The following is a 13,759-nucleotide window of genomic DNA, read 5'->3' on the forward strand; positions in this document are numbered from 1 at the left end:
AACGTAAAGAAAATAGTTTGCTCTACTTTAAAGATGACCGCTGTGTTGCAGGATGCAATAAAATCTCAAAACTCGGTGACAAGGATAAAACAGTGCATTCTGATTGTTTCTATATGTTAATGTATTGCCTGATATAACAATGCAGAGGTGAGCAATAAAATATGTAGAGACATTTTTTCGATGGTTTTTTCATGGCTGATATCTGCTGTGGACTTTGCAATTGCCAGTGGATTGTAAAAGCCCCACGTATTGATAAAGCCAATAGCAGCTACCATCATGGTGGAGGAGAGACGTAGCAGTGCAACAGAATATTCAGAAGACAAGGGAGCAAGATGTAATCTGGAGCAATAGGAAGAGAAAGAAGAGATGAGTAGCAGTAGAGACAAATATCCCGACAACAGAATTAGCTCAGTAGCAGTGTGAAGAAAGACAAGAGATAGGCAGTGGGAAAGCAAAACATTCAGTGGATTGTGGAACAAGCAGAAATCTGGAACAAAATGAAGAATGAAAAGAATGAGCCGGGATCTGGAGTAATGAGAAGGAATAAAAAAGGTAAAAAGAGAAGAACAACAGCCAGGCACTACCATGAAGTACTAAAAGACAAATGATATGTAAAGATGCAAATAGAAACATCTGTCTCTTTATAATAGCCATGCTGGAATAGAAACGCCTGCTCTGAGCAGGCATTAAAAATGACACACAAAAATGACACAGTGGACTCTCATAGATTCCTCTGAGCCATTTTATTGGCTTCCTAACGGAGGAAAGCCTCCCTTGCATACAGTATGCCTGGCGTAGGCATAATGTGGCTCAAGGGTTTACAAATTGGGGCAATGCAAGCATTGCACCACTTCGTAAATTTGGTGCAGTGTTTTTGCCAACCTAACACCATATTAGCGGCAAACAAATGCCACTAATGTGATGCTAAGTGGCGCTGAGGCCTTCCTAAACCTGGACCAAAGTTTGGAATACACCTTAAATCTTAAATAAGTGCTTATGGCAAGTTGTTGAATGTTTGAGTGTTTTTGAAGCAGCAGATAGAGTAGACGGAGGGTAAATGAAACAGCCATACTTATAAAATGAATTCGGCAGTTCTGTCTATTTCCATCTCATATATAGAACTGGGCAATGGGAAGACTTGTAAAGTCAGGGGTGCACTCTGACAACTCTAAGCTTCGAAGGAGGGCCTGTTTCTGTTTCGTCCAAATTGCAGTCCACAGAAAACATCCCTGTCACTCCGGAAATCTTTAACAAATTTAACTGTAAATACATTTGACACAAAGTTAAGAATTAGCTTGACAGAGTTTACAAGGTTTTCAGAACATAGCGCTGGCAAAGAAAGAAAATAGATTTTTGAGGCACTTATCTGCAAAATTACTCTTCATAACTCTGTAGTGACAGACGTTGAAGGTAGAGCTCAAATAGATTTGTTTGAAGTTCAGTGCTTTACTAAGCTTTTGTTCAACTTGTATTGTCTAGAGGAAGAGTAGTAGAACAGTCTATTTTGTAAGACATGGAGGAATTACCACAAAACTGAGCGCGCCATGGACAGCCCCACTTTCGCACCCTTAGCAAAAATCTGCTCCTGTGGAATGGGCCTCAGTTAGAGAGAGGTGTTTCCGTCCATTTAACCATGAAGAAATCTCACTGAGGATGTGACTACTGGGTGCTAGACACTGGGGGAGTGAATACATTTGGGAGGATGTGTTAGGACAATTCACCCTCTGATTATTTGTTCAGGGCCATCACTGGCCAGGAGTGATGTCGCTGGTGTAGACCTTAGTCCTAGCAGGATCGGTGCTACTCACCACCGTGGACCCGATACCGCTCGTTTATCAATTGATACACAGTGCTCTTTATTGCTTACATTTGGATCTCTGCCACGCAGGGCATCTGGTTTCTTTCTAGATTCTATGAGCATGTTTGGAAAATGTAAGGGCAGTCGCTGTACCTGCAGGAGAATATTCTGGCTAGATAACCTACTTTTCAAATGAATAGCAACAGTAAATCACTGTGGGTCGTACCCATCAGTCAGCCAATGAAAGACACAACACAAGACTGAAAGGACAGATAGTGAGGCTGGTTTTAGTCAGGCGCTGTGCGTAAGAACTTGTCTAGTTTTGTAGGTGCTTGGAGAAGTAGTGGAGAAGTACCATATGCAGGTCTCTGAGCCCACAGAGGTAAATGGAGTTGTTACAGTAAGAGCCAAAAAAGCAGTAGGAATGTCGGAGGCCAATGTTGTCTGCCTCTTCCCTCCCAATGAGTAAACATGCAACACAGCAGCAAGGCTGTCATAGCAATGAGAGTGGATCAATTCACGTTCATCTGGTCACTCATGGTCTCAATGGAGCAGTGCTAAGTTTGAGCCTGTGGTTGCCGGTGGCGGGCACTGGCACTTATTTCTGAGGGCCGGCACATATTTTTCTGCATCAGGCATTGACTGTGAACAATAGACACATGCAGGAAAGACAGAGGAAAAGAAAGACGGAAAAGCATCCCAGAGGGAGAAGGCAGAAAGCTGCAAGAGTGAGCTGAAGGGCCAGCGAGTGGCTGTAAATGGATGAAAGATGGTGGAGATGCCTTTAGGATTATGCTGCCTCGAATTCTGTGCACGCACATTGAATTGCAGCAGCCGCTTGTTTCAGAGAAGAGTTTTGGTCACTGCACGTTTTTATTTGAAAATTAACCACTGCCAAGGAGCTACTTTTAAAACAGTCTGCGGACTCTGTCTTGTCAGGCCCTGCTACCTTGCCGTCCTCTTGCTGTGCTGAGAAGTGCTCTCCAAGGGCTTGGAACTTCAGCGCACGGCACACTGTATTGACGCATAGCCGAACCGGAACAACGCAGCCTGTCTTCCTGCGAGAAAGCTCGATGCAGCGCATGCCGTACAACAGAAAATTCCCTGCATCACCAACCGGATCGACGCAGCTCCTGTGACTTCGTCCTGCATGCCTAGGATTTCTCCACATTTTCCCCAGGGGCCCAAATACCCCACAACCGGAAGAGAATCCAAGTCTGTGCGCTGGAAATCGACGCAAGGTCCTGGCTGTGTGAAGAATATCGACGCATTGTTTGTGTGCGCTTGGAGAAACCGATGCACTCCTCCTCGTTTTCCATGCATCTCCTCCTCTGTGGTCCCTTGCGGATAATTCAGACACACCGAGGTACTTTGTACTTGCAAGAGACACTTATTGCTTTTAAGAACTTAAGACCCTTTTTAACATTCTCTAAAGTGATATTTCAATGTGTCCTTATCAAATATGGATTGTTTCGTCCTTATTTAACCCAGATAAATATTCTATATTTTTCTAAACCTGTGTGGTGTATTTTTGTGGTGTTTATACTGTGTTATTGCATGACTTATTGCACAAATACTTTACACATTGCCTTCTAAGTTAAGCCTGGCTGCTCAGTGGCAAGCTACCAGAGGGTGGGCACAGGATAATTTGGATTGTGTGTGACTTACCCTGCCTAGAGAGAAGATCCTTGCTTGGGCAGGGGGTAACCTAACTGCCAACCAAAGACCCCAATTATAACATTATGTTATTACGTAGATCAACTGTACTGTGTCTATTCATCTTGCATTGATTTCAGGCAGTTTCAGTTATGCTGGGATTCATATATGTGGGTTTTAAACTAGGCACAGTAGTCCACTGCTGCTTCTATGCTTTTTTTCCATTTAATTTTCTCATTAAGGGTGGCCTTTTAATAAGTTCGGTAATTCAGGGCACCTGGAAGATCATTATGTCTAGAACAACATCACTGGCGTTTAGAAAAAATGTTCTGAGTTCGGAAAGCAAATAATCTGTGGAATTGGATTAAACACAGATAATTCAACAGATTATTCATAATTCATACTTGGAATATTACTCGGAGATATGTTTAAAAAAAACACACAAATATGAACCATAATAAACAAATAACAACACTTTTTGTGGTTGGATTTCTACTTTTTGTTTTGAAAATCATAGATTTTTTGATGGATGCAAAAAATATTTTTGGGGATGTTACTTAATCTGATATGTACAGGTGCTCTTTTACATCTGTATTCTCATCAATCGCCAGTCCTTATTATGTACCTAATCAAAGCTATTACAATTTCCAAATACACTACAATATAGATTATCTGGGTAAGAGAGATCTGAAAAGTATTAATTAATTTCTTCTCAGGGTCAGCATCTATTCCATTAAATATCTACTGTAGTAGAATGAATAGAATAATATACAAATGTGAGTGAATTATTATCAGGCTTGTCGATGCTCCAACTGAATGTCCAAGAAAAAATATTTTCCTGCTTTTTAAAATATCCTGTGCGGCAATCCTCCTCACAAGTAGTGTGAGAACGTCAGAAATGGACATACCACAAATAGCAAGTAAGACCCTAAACTAAACAGCAAATGCAGCCACATTACTAAATATAAGGTATCAATTCTGCACACATGGAGAAAATGCCAACAGGTGAAGTAGATTTAGAATCTACCTATTCTAAATAGTGTTGGTAAGTGAGGTAGACCATAAATAAATGTGTTCGCACACACTGGCCCTTACTTAAAAAAAAACCAGACAGGATAGGAGAAGATTCACGGAACCTGTCATCCAAAGAGTGGTAATGGGATGGTTTACTTTGGTGCAGAATGCCATCAAACTCCCCTCTACCCTGCACCTGTTTCAAATCTCACTTTCAAAGTAAATGTGCCCTTCATTCCTGAATCCTTCTCCTCATGGGCATGGCAGTGCTGTAATGACTCTCACAGAATATCCATTCAGACATGCCTCTGAATAAAATGTGTAGCTTTTTCTTCAATTACTGGCAAATAGGAGGTTGAAATGCAAAATCTGACCCCGATCTAAGCACACCCTTTTCAGTTCAGTTGGGCTCGCTCAATTCACGCACTCATTTGGCTCACTGGCTAAACAAAAAATGCAAATTAAAAAGGTTGATCACTTCCACTATGGATCAAAATAGTGGAGAGAGTGCATGCAGAAATGTACAGCACCATAAGTGCCTTTTGCTTTTCAGATGTGCCCAGGGCCAGAGATCCTGTAAGGTGAGGTAGGACAGCTGCCTTAGAGTAACATCTCTAAGTGATATCAAATACACATACAATAGCATGAAAGTCCTCAAAAAATCCTTTTCGTACTGAAAGCGTAGCACTCTGGTGGGGACATGAGGCTAAACATCTGAGAATTTGGTGCAAGGCTACACAGCAACTCATCTTGCTGTTCTGTCCTTCCTCAACAGGAAAGGGCAGCAATGGGCTGTTTCTATGAGACATCGTTCATTCCTTTCCCTTCCAACTGCGCTGGTTCCATTTTGAACACAGCACCCTTGCACCATGGTATGTGGGTGTCTGCATTATCTGCAGGAAAAGGCACCTTCCTGCACTAAAACAATCCAGAGAGGCTTTTTCCTCTGCAGCACACATAGTGGAAATAATTAGGAGAAATAAAGATGCATGAAAATCCATGGGTGTTGCATGGAAAAACCCACCTCAACACCCATGGGACACTTCCCCAGTAAAGACTGAGGCACGGCAGCAATTTGGGCTGCCTTCCCCTACTCTATACCTATGAGGCCATTCAAAGCCACGCAAAGTAGGTTTGCTTGGCCTCATAGATGTGGTTGAGAGGTTTGCTCCTAAAATGACACAACGGTGGTGCAAGTCCCTCATAAATATGTCTCAAGGCGTTGTGCATAGAACATTATGTTGCAGTGGCTATTATTACCAGAATTAAATCAGGGGCCGTATTATAAACAGGTGCATTGGCTCAGAGAAGATCTGAGTGCCTGTTGGAAAAAAGTTTACACTTAACTTAGTTCATCAGCAGTATTCAGCACAGCTCATAAACAAGGGACCTTTCTTGAACTACTGTGCAGGCAGCAAGAATATCTGGGTGCCCTTTTTTAAGTCAATGTCTGTCCAAGGAATATACACTTAGGCCCATATTTATGGGCTTTTGAAGCAGGGCAGCACAGCAAGTCACATAACTGCAGTACCCTGGCTCAAAGGGGAAGGAGAGGAATGCCCATTACCTATGGCATACTTCTCATTCCTGTTTTTCCCCACTGTGATGGTGCTGTTTTAGCAGCCTAGCTCCTATTCAGGCACCTTGCACCATGATGCAAGGATCTCACCTTGCATGCAGGATTGTTTTTGTACAGCTGCAGAAAGGAGCACCTATCTACACAAAATCAGTCTTGGTAGACATTTTCCTCTTTCTCATATATGCTGCTGAATGCAACGCACATAGAAGGAGAAAAAACACAAGGAGAAACAAGATATATGTTAGTAAGCTGGAGCATCTAACATTCTTGCACCATGTTTGCATGTTTTACACACACTCAAATCATAAAGCTCAGTGCATGGGAAGGCGTGGGGAGGGGGAGTATACTTTACACTTGTATAGACCTCGACCTGAGTTCACCAGAGTGCTCACACGCAGTAAGATCTATCTTTTGCTGTTGGGGTTTGCCATCTTATAAAATAGCCTAGATGTGAAAAATTTTTGTCAAATTGATGTATCTGCTTAGACGTGTAATCACACTCCTAAATTTAAATGACTCCAGTATTTATTTATTTTCTAAAGAAATACACATTTCTTTACCAGCACTTAGTGGCCTGGTATTACTAATATTTAACAGTTTCCCAGGACGTGACCTGCTGTAGTTAAATTAAATGTTTCTTTGCCTTACCTCAAGTTTCCCAACTCCCGATCTGCAACTGGATTGTTGTGCCAATGGGAACCGAGGCATGGATATATAAGGTAGCAGGAAGGCATGAGGAGAATCACCATCCTTGTAAGTGTGACTGATTTATTGAACGTGAGAACATTCATACTTCAGTGTTATTTGTCTTTTATATTTGGTATGTTCTGGTTGAGCCACTTGATTGATGACATGATTGCTGAGTGCTCAAGATCTGGTCAATTACACAAGCGCACTAAATCACTACATATAAAAACTCTCCAACTTAAGTACCAATAATGGGGTTCTTTTCACTGAGGGGATTAAATAAACTCAAGTTATCATTGTGATTTTGAGCCCTAGGGATTTTATATCTGAGTTAAAATGTCATACTATATATTTATTTCAACAAGCAAAGGACCTAAAACACTTGCTAGGGAGGGACATAAATTAAAGACATCAATAACATACCCTACATGCTGATACTCAGCAGCAAAACATTTACCGCAGGTTGTTCCTTCAGTTTTACTGTCTCTGTTCTCCCTATCAGGTTCAGTGCTTAATTTGTAAATACAAACGTTCCGGTGCCCAAAGCTCTCCTCTGAAACATGCAGCTGCTGCAATTAACTGTGCGAGCACGGAATACTGAGGCAGCGTAATCCTTAAGCCATATCAGGCCTCTTTAAACAATTTACAGCCATTCCCCGCCCCTTCAGCTCACTCTTGCTGCTTTCTCTCTTGGTGACACATTTTTCACTTCCTCCCTCTTTCATATGTGTCTTTTACTCGCAGTAAATGCTTGAGGCAGAAAGTAAGTGCTGGTCCCCCGCACCGGAAACCACTGGCACAAATTAAGCACTTACGTGTATGTATAAATATATGATCTACTTACACTCGCACAGAGCTCTGTCAACTTTGCCAGCTCTCAGCATTCCCTAAAATGTAAAGAAATTTTCCCAGACCTCTCCAACACCCCTCCCCCACATTCCTCTGTATGTAAAAAACATAATTTGGCTTATCTTATCATTTTCCTAATTAACATCACACGTAAATGTGATGTCTGGACCCTACCCCCTTTTTCCATGTCCAGCTGAATCCTCCCATCCACACGCACTGTGGGTGCTCCTGCTCGCAAACAGAGACTCAATAGCAGTGGTAGAGCACCCAGTCATGGAGAGATTAAGCTCCCGTCCGCCCATTCGGTCCAAGCAGTTGAAGGTGGTGGGAGTCCTGTCTCAACAACTTAACTGTTGACAGACATTTATTTAGTGGAAGCTTCCAAAAATGCCCAAGTGCGCCTTTGGAAGTCTTAACTATTAAATCTTTGAGGTGCCAGATTCTCTTTCCTTCATCCACCCTATTTCTTAATGAGTTAATCTTCATTATTGGATACTACAATTGCAATGGCTTAGAAAATATCAACACAGCAGCACTTTTGATGACCTAACTGCCAACAAAACTCACATCAGAAGGCCTCAGCCACTGTGGCCTCCAAATTATGGCAGTGACCAATGGCAACCTCTGTTATGGCATCACAGTTCAATCTTAATAACGGAGACAACTTGACTAGCCTGGGCTCCTGATGACGTGCATGTTCTATGCTGTTGTTACAGGTAGAAGGAAGAAGCAATGAAACTAATAATCGTGGTCTCACTGTGTAGGAAGTCATGACTGAGGAAAAGATGTACAACTTTTGCAGGAAACAGGGAAGGCCCCAAGTCACAATGCCATGGAATGTGAAAACTGTGGGGGAACAAGGAGGAAGGCCCAATGTGAGATCACACATGTGGCTGCTAAAATTATATGACCATAGCAATACGTGCCTTGGATTGACAATTTGTGGCAACCATTTTGGTATCCATTAAATCATGCATATACGCATCTTCGGATTGGGAAGGTGGGCATTCGGACATTGGCCGATGGGCTGGTGCTTCAGGGTCACCTGTAGGCTGTGTTTTTTAACAAGGTCTGTCAATTTAAATTTAAATTCCAATTTACTGTTCAGTTCATTAAAACCATTACAAGAAAGCACAGTGGATAATATTTGCATTAAAATGTGGTTACATTTAAAAAGAAAGGAAGGAAGAAATGGAAGAGGAAAACAAAAAACCTGTTAAGAAGGAGTTAGTGTTTGCCTCAGTTTTCAGCAAGAGGCACTTATGTTTCATTTTGCCCCACATGCACCAGGCTGTCCACCCCCCCTGACTGGGCTAGCAGCTGCCTGAGAATTGTCATGTATTTTTCACCTCTAGCCAAGGCCCAAGCAGCCAAATGTGAAAAGCAGAGATTGGATGTCTCCATGCCAGAGCCAAAGTTATTGGAATTATTAACTCTCTCCTATCGGCTGCTAATATGGGACAATAGAACAAAAGGTGTAGCCATCAGAAGCTCTGTCAAACAGCCTACAGAGCCTTAGTGTCTTCCTTGCCCCCACCAGTAACTGTTATGTGGGGCCAGCATCATAGGCAGGCTCGGAGTGGGTAGGGGCTTACAGTAATGTCTCTAGGCTAGTATTGTTTTGACCATGGCAGACTTCAGCTTGGCACCCCAGTGGGACTGGCACAGATGCACAGAAGTAGTGTCCTACTGCCCTGTTGTGCTGTTAAACTAATACGGGGTGTTGAAAGGACAGCAGCCTTACTGGGGTCAGGTGACGTGGCCTTTGGGACATCATCACCTCATCCCTACTGAAGCAGCAGCAGCTCTGTGCTATTCTGTTGCTGGCACCTCAGCCCTAGTGTTTTTCAAGCCATGGTGGATCGGGGTTTCCATGGGCCTCCCTGTGAGGCATCTTTCTCAATGAGGAAAATTGAGAGAATATGACAATAAATTTAGATTTGCCAACTTTGGAACTAGTGAATAGGTTTGAGTCCTAGTGTGAGCTCAACATCCTGTGATTCTGGACAAATCACTTAATTTCCAAAGGCCTAAAATAAAAATGAATTTAACCTTGTATAATGTAACTGATGCTCATATAATCCCTCTGATGCCCTTTGGCTGAGTTCATGCTATATAACATTACTATAAAAATGTTTTAAGAGGCTGCAACGGCCTGAGCATGCTATTGAAAGAGGATGCCTGCTATAACAATAAAAGCAGCCATATTCCTTTTTAACATGGCTTTTCTGCCTTTGTTTAGCTTACCACAGTCACAGATCGTTAAGGAAGCTTTACACCACATTATATACTACTTTTACCCTAACTTTACTGTATAAAGTACATATTGATCAGATAACAAAATACTGGCTTTGTGTTTTTCTTCATTTTCTTATCACACAGGACATTAACAAACCAAGTAGATGGTGATCATAACCAGATAAGGAGTAGTGGGCTTTGGGCTATTTCATTTCACCTCACCCACCTGGCCAAAATGTAGTGCTTCTAGTTTTTACCAATGTTTCTGGCTCTTTAAGACTTAAAATTGATAAGATAGCAAACATTTCTTAACAAGCATTGGCAAAGCCAATAAATCTTGCCCATGGTTGAGCTTTTGGCTTTGGCGGTTGGGTGGTGGTGGGTAACAGGACTGTTATATAAGGCACTATGGCGGTCATTCTGACCGCGGCGGGCGGCGGTCGCCGCCCACCACGCGGTCACCGCCGAATGACCGCACCGCAGTCAAAAGACCGCAGCGGTCATTCTGGCTTTCCCGCTGGGCCGGCGGGCGACCGCCAGAAGGCCGCCTGCCGGCCCAGCGGGAAACCCACCTCAACAATGAAGCAAGCTCCGAATGGAGCCGGCCGAGTTGGGATGGTGCGACGGGTGCAGTGGCACCCGTCGCGATTTTCAGTGTCTGCTGTGCAGACACTGAAAATCCTAATGGGGCCCTGTTAGGATTAGACACCCGTTCCCGCCATCCTGTTCCTGGCGGTAAAAACCGTCAGGAACAGGGTGGCGGGAAGGGGGTCGGAATCCCCATGGCGCCACCGTGGAGGATTCCCTGCGGCAGGGGGAAACCGGTGGAAAACCACCGGTTTCCCTTTTCTGACCGCGGCTTTACCGCCGCGCTCAGAATAGCTCCTGAAGCACCGCCAGCCTGTTGGCGGGGCTTCCGCGGTCGTTGGCCCTGGCGGTCCATGACCGCCAGGGTCAGAATGACCCCCTATGTATTTTAATGCAACCCCATATTTACTAAGGTAAATAAGCATGGGTTTGCCTGAAAATGGTGGCCTACCTGAGGATGGAAAATAGAGAAAAATAAATATGAAATTTCTCTGAAACCCGCACCTGGACCCAGCCTGAGTGAGTCCTAGTCGCCAAAGTGGTTCCTCTTCAGTCCTGGGCCCTTGTTGGTGGTGCAAAAGGTGTCCAGATAGCCAAAATCCAGACCCTGGGACAAAGAAAATGTTTGGCTAGAAACTGCTCTGAAAACTGAGGGAAGACCAGGACCAAACTACTTGTCAATACCCCCAAGGTACATTACGGTTGTTTTGACTTTGATGCTGCTACTGTTATGTTCTGTCTCTGGAGCAGCAAATCCTGTTTAATGGTCTTTCACCTTCTGGAACTTTCATCAGCTACAGCCTCCTGCCTCATCCTGCTAGAGATGTTCTACTTTTAATAATTGACTCTTGCCTTGTTGAACTTTCTCTTCTTAGAACTTTGTCACCAGAATTTCTTCTAAGTCTAAAGGTGAGCACAGATCGGGCCCAATCCACCTCTTGCATCCAACCCATACTCCCTTATGGTCAGCCATATTTTTCAACTTTGACCTGGTGTTGCACTACTAGATGACCTTGGTTGGCACTTTGATGTTTTAGGTGCTAGTTTTTCCTAAAAAATTAAAAACATCTTAACACTGTTCTGATTCAATGTTTGATGTTTTAATGTCAAATATGAACAATTTCCCTATTTTTCTAAATTGGTGTGAGATTGTTCTTGCATTGTGTTTTTACTTTTTGTGAAAACACACCACAAAGTACCGTTTGAGTCCTGCATAAATACTTTACATTTGCTTCTAAGCTAACCCTGGCTGCTTTATGTGTTGAGCTTCCCAGGGTTAAACACAAGTTAATTTAGTGACATTTTGTGGTTCATCCTGCCAGGGACTCTGGCAGTTGGTTGACCAGGGCTAAAACCTCAGTCTACCAACAACCCAATCACTCACAATGTGTTTTCATGTACTATATTTTATGGTATCAACATTGTGAAGTAATAAGCATTGCATTTGGTGTCCAAGTTATGTTTTGCATGGCAGTTGTGCAAGTTATGTATTGTGGGAATAACTATAACTTGCTAATCTCAGTATTTTTTAGTTTTTAATCATTCACTTTAGCTGTACTTTAAGTGTTGTTTTAATAACGAATTCCATTGTTTTTAAATATTTTGAAGGCACTCAGATAGATTTATTTTCCGGAGATTCTGAATAAATCCAAATTTCATTACCACAAGATTATCCATATACTGATGATAGATAGTGAGTAGTTATAATGAGGCCAGCATTTCCACTGAAAACTATTTTTGTTTTCTTAATACCTATGGTGCCATTCAATGTATCTGTACAAAATGCGAAAAAAATTATCTAATTTGGGTTTTTAGATGTATATTTTGTGCAGATATGTGGAAGTGGAACCAATGAGGACATCTAAAAATGTATGTTTCTCATTTTAAATCCTATAGGAAGCTTATATGTGTGTGTGTGCCTGTGTATTCACAGAAAAAAGCCAAAGTTTCAAATAATGTCACAGTTAGGTGAATATATCAGTGACAACATTAAAACTATGACATAAAAGAATCACAGTAATTCAACAGTTATAGTTAGCAGATTTAACTCTAACTTGCACCCCCTCCATGCACTGCTTATGACCTCACATATAAAATCACTCATGACATGTTCAATGACACCATTTATGAACTCATTGATGATATCTCAAATGAATCAATTGAATAAATCACTGATGACATCATTCAAGCTTCTTTTGGACACATTGCTGTATAAACTAGTATGGCATTATAGGCTTGAAAGTAATAATGAATCTGAATAATATGGAGCTTCATTAATGCCATCATGGATAAAATATCCCTTCGGTGTAGCAAGCATGGGTTATGTGCAACATTGACGCTTCACAGATATCCTATTTCACATAACAATTAACCACTGATATATAGGAAAAGTAAATTGCACACGGTGTGCAATCCGTATACAGGTATTCAAAAAAGCCAAGTCCTTCAAGATCCTCAACGTGTCTTTTAAAATTAATAACCTACTATAGACAGCCTTTATCTGCATTAAATGCCTCACAGTCACCAAACCTACATTGAGAAATTAAGATGATATTAGTAGAAACGTGGGTACTTTAAGCAAAGTTTACTCTATGGGAAGGGGTTTCCAAGACCAATTAAGAGTGAGGGAGTAGCAACCCCTCTTCTTAAATATGTTATGACCCAAGGGGATGGGGCCATGGACCCAGAAGGTCAACCCTATGCTGTGCAAGCCAAAGGCTGTGCGCGCTGTGAGGATGGCAGGCTACTGGTGGTTCAGCTACAGGACCGGGAAGTTGGCTGAGCCCTGTGACCAACCCACCACTGCACAAGGCCAAAGGCTGTGCACAGCATGTAGTTGGCTGTCTGCCTGGATTTGAATGCAATGCTGTGCTGCAAGTGAGGCCCTGCAGATAAACACAAGCCACGCACAGCCAAGGCCAAGGACGGCATGAGGTTAGCTGTCTCTAGATGGCTGCCTGTGGAGAGTTGGATGAAGGGCCTCGCTGTAAGCCAGGCCCTGTGGCCCACCCATGTCGTGCACAACTAAAGTCCATGAACAGTGTGGGGCTGGCTGCCTGTGGGGGTGGGTTGACTGCCTCTGAATGGGATGGCCAAGCGGCCAGCCTCAAATCCTCTGCTATGCAAGGCCAAATGACTTGCACAGCATAGGGTTGGCAGCCTGTGGGGAGGCCAGGCCCCACAGGCAAGCCCCTGCTGCCCACGGCCAAAGTCCATTTGTGCTTAGGGATTGACTTCATGTATGGTAGTAAAGTATTACTTTACATTAAAAAAAACATAGAAATTACTTTAAAAAAACAAAGGTTAAAGTAACATTATGGTTAAGTGTGATAAAAGATCTGTATTATTTA

At 42.6% G+C, this 13,759-nt stretch overlaps 1 protein-coding gene across 1 annotated transcript in view; it reads right to left on the reverse strand.

Annotated features, from left to right (window-relative positions):
- The window catches only part of LOC138247421 (mucin-5B-like), a 72,479-nt gene extending 65,674 nt beyond the window's left edge, over positions 1-6,805 (reverse strand). Inside the window, exon 1 of the mRNA XM_069202055.1 lies at positions 6,696-6,805. Coding sequence (XP_069058156.1) covers positions 6,696-6,796 — 101 coding nt within the window. The 5' untranslated portion in view covers positions 6,797-6,805. The remainder of the gene's footprint in view (positions 1-6,695) is intronic.
- Positions 6,806-13,759: the final 6,954 nt, after the last annotated feature.

This window comes from Pleurodeles waltl, chromosome 7, assembly GCF_031143425.1.
Source record: "Pleurodeles waltl isolate 20211129_DDA chromosome 7, aPleWal1.hap1.20221129, whole genome shotgun sequence".
Classification (NCBI taxonomy): domain Eukaryota; kingdom Metazoa; phylum Chordata; class Amphibia; order Caudata; family Salamandridae; genus Pleurodeles; species Pleurodeles waltl.